A 2673-nucleotide genomic window follows, 5' to 3' on the forward strand; every position below is an offset into this window, starting at 1 on the left:
AAATTTAATGATTGTATCTTAGGATAGTAGGTTTTGGGGTGATTTATATCTGTTTATACTTTGTTGTCTGAAAATGTTTATAATAAACAAGCACTGTGTAAGTAAAAAAAGACGATTAAGATATTTTCATTATAAAAATACATATTGCATAGAAAACCGATTTTACTTTGAGATATAATACTAAATGTAAAGTGCAGGGCAAAGAACTGATGCACTTACCAGCTCTTGTGGTTTCTACCTTAAGGGAAATCAGGTGGGCTGTTTGAAGTTTCATGTCCCTTGAGGAATAGTTTCCACATTTTAGTTACCCAATAATAACTTTCCTTTGCAGATGCTGTTTTTTAAAAATGTTATTTTGATTTTAACATTTGTTACGTTTTATATTTAGACCTCTTTCGCCTGTAATTGCAGTAAATTGGTGAACATGAGTTGGACTGAAAAGAGCTTCAGGTTGCTGGAGGGGTTGTGGGAGGCGGGGATGGGCTAAATGAGGTAAGGGGCATGAAGGAATCTACTCCTGAAATCATTGTTGCACTGTATGCTAACTTGGATGTAAATTAAAAAAATAAATAAGTTAATTAATTAAAAATAAGAAAAAAAAAGATCTTCATAGACCCTTTTGAAGAATACTCCTGACTTTTTTTATTACTGTGACCCTGTAGACCATGAGCTGTAGTTAGCTGTGTAGAAATAATTCATTTTCCTGCTCTTCTCTCATTCACCTCTCCTTACTTTGCACACACTGTTCTCCAGGTGACTTCTAGAGCAACTAATATTTCTCTTGATCATAGCCCTTCTCACAACTTAAATTATTTCTCATCATAAAATGTCAATTCCATGAGGGACTGAAATATGATTTATTCGCCTTATTCGATTCATTTCCTAGCTCTGTTCCTGACATATTGAAGGTATTCAGTAAATGTTTTTGATAAATAAGTAAACAATAAATAATATAATAAATATAATAGTTCTGACAAGAGACTAGATATAACTTCAACACAGTTCATTTCCTCCCACAAATCCTCAGATGGCAAAGTATTTCCCACATTCTCTTGAGAACCAAGAAGTCTGAATGAAATGATATCTGTCAGCTCTTAGATCCTGACTCCTTCACATGCTATGGAAGACAGCCTGCTTTATAGAGTCCTCACAGAACCCAGGAATTGTGGAAAAACTGTTCCTCAAGTTTTTGGTACAGTTCTTGGAAATTTTCTAGTACAGGTGACATCATCATCATCACCACCAATAAATGTATCAAGGACACCAAAGAGTACATAGTGAAAATATTTTTCTTTCTTTTGTATCCAAGGCATCCTCCATCCTCCCTTCCCAAGTTCAACCGCTGTTAGATTTCATATCTACCCTTTGAAGGATATTCTATCCTTTAAACACACACACATTTATAATTTTATGCATAAATGACAGCTTATGTGTTATACATCACTTATTCACTTAACAGTATAATGTGGGTGGTTCCATATATGTGCATCTAAAATTCCATCATTTAAAAAATGCTGTATCATTTTCCATTGCATAAGCACATCATAAATTATCTAAGCAGGCCTCCATAAATGTGCATTTAAGTGGTTTCTAGTAATTTGGTATTACACTCCTGCAAAAGAAAATATTCTTTTGCATGCATGTTTTCACATATGTGTGATTGATTATATATGTAGGCTAAGTATTTAGGAGTGAGTATGATTGCTGGGTTAATGGATACTGTGTATTTTAAATTTTGTTAAATTGTTTGTAATTTGTCCTAAGTAGAAGTTGTACCAATTTACACTTCTGTCAGTAATATGTATATTTTCCCCTTCTCAGCTGAAAGACTATTTGATGGCTCCATTTATGAATGGCAAAAAAATAATACTTTCCTGTAGTTTATTATGTATTTATTTCTTTATGAGTAGAAAGAGCAACCCTTTAAGAAGTAGAAAGATTTTTCTCTGCATTATATAGTTTGGACCAGAGCAAGTCACTCAAAATTTCCATCCCCCAACTTCTTCATCTATAAAATGAGGTAATTGGATAATATCTCTGAGTCTTTTCTTGCTCTCATGATTCTAGGATAAGTATAAACAGCCATGATGAATAAGCTCAATAATAGGATAAGCAATTCTCTGAGTGGTATTAGTTACTAATATTTTTCGCCTGAAAAAATAGGAAGGTAGGCCAATTACTCAAATATTTTTTTACCCATGTCATAATTTTTATATTCCTAGGAATTTCTGTAGGGCATGTTTCATATCTTTGTTCCTTAGACTGTAGATCACAGGATTAATGAGTGGGGTTCCTACAGAATAAAACAGAGTTACAAGTTTCTGCATCCCAGCCTCATGTTCAGATGTTGGGCTCAGATACATGACCATCACTGAACCATAGAACAGTGAAACTACGGTCAAATGGGACCCACAAGTTGAGAAAGCTTTTCTTCGTCCAGCTGCTGAAGGGACTCTAAAGACAGCTCTCAGGACCAGAGTATAGGACCCCATGATGCAGAGGAAAGGAATAAATAAGAGCAAGGAACTTATAATAGTCCAAAAAAACTCCATTACTGGGGCTCTGGCACAGGTGAGTGCTAATAGGGGACCTGGATCACACAGGAAGTGATCAATGATCCTGGATCCACAGAAGGACATTTGGGAAATAACAATGATAGGTACTGGGAACCAA

General features: G+C 34.9%; 1 protein-coding gene across 1 annotated transcript; it reads right to left on the reverse strand.

Moving 5' to 3' along the window:
* Window positions 1–2210: 2210 nt before the first annotated feature.
* LOC115302249 (olfactory receptor 11G2-like) lies at window positions 2211–2669 on the reverse strand (the record flags this gene model as incomplete). Its single annotated transcript, XM_029952205.1, has 1 exon — window positions 2211–2669. A coding segment is annotated over one exon (459 nt), but the record flags the coding sequence as incomplete, so codon positions are not given.
* Window positions 2670–2673: the final 4 nt, after the last annotated feature.

Source organism: Suricata suricatta, chromosome 9 (assembly GCF_006229205.1).
Source record: "Suricata suricatta isolate VVHF042 chromosome 9, meerkat_22Aug2017_6uvM2_HiC, whole genome shotgun sequence".
In the NCBI taxonomy this organism is placed as follows: domain Eukaryota; kingdom Metazoa; phylum Chordata; class Mammalia; order Carnivora; family Herpestidae; genus Suricata; species Suricata suricatta.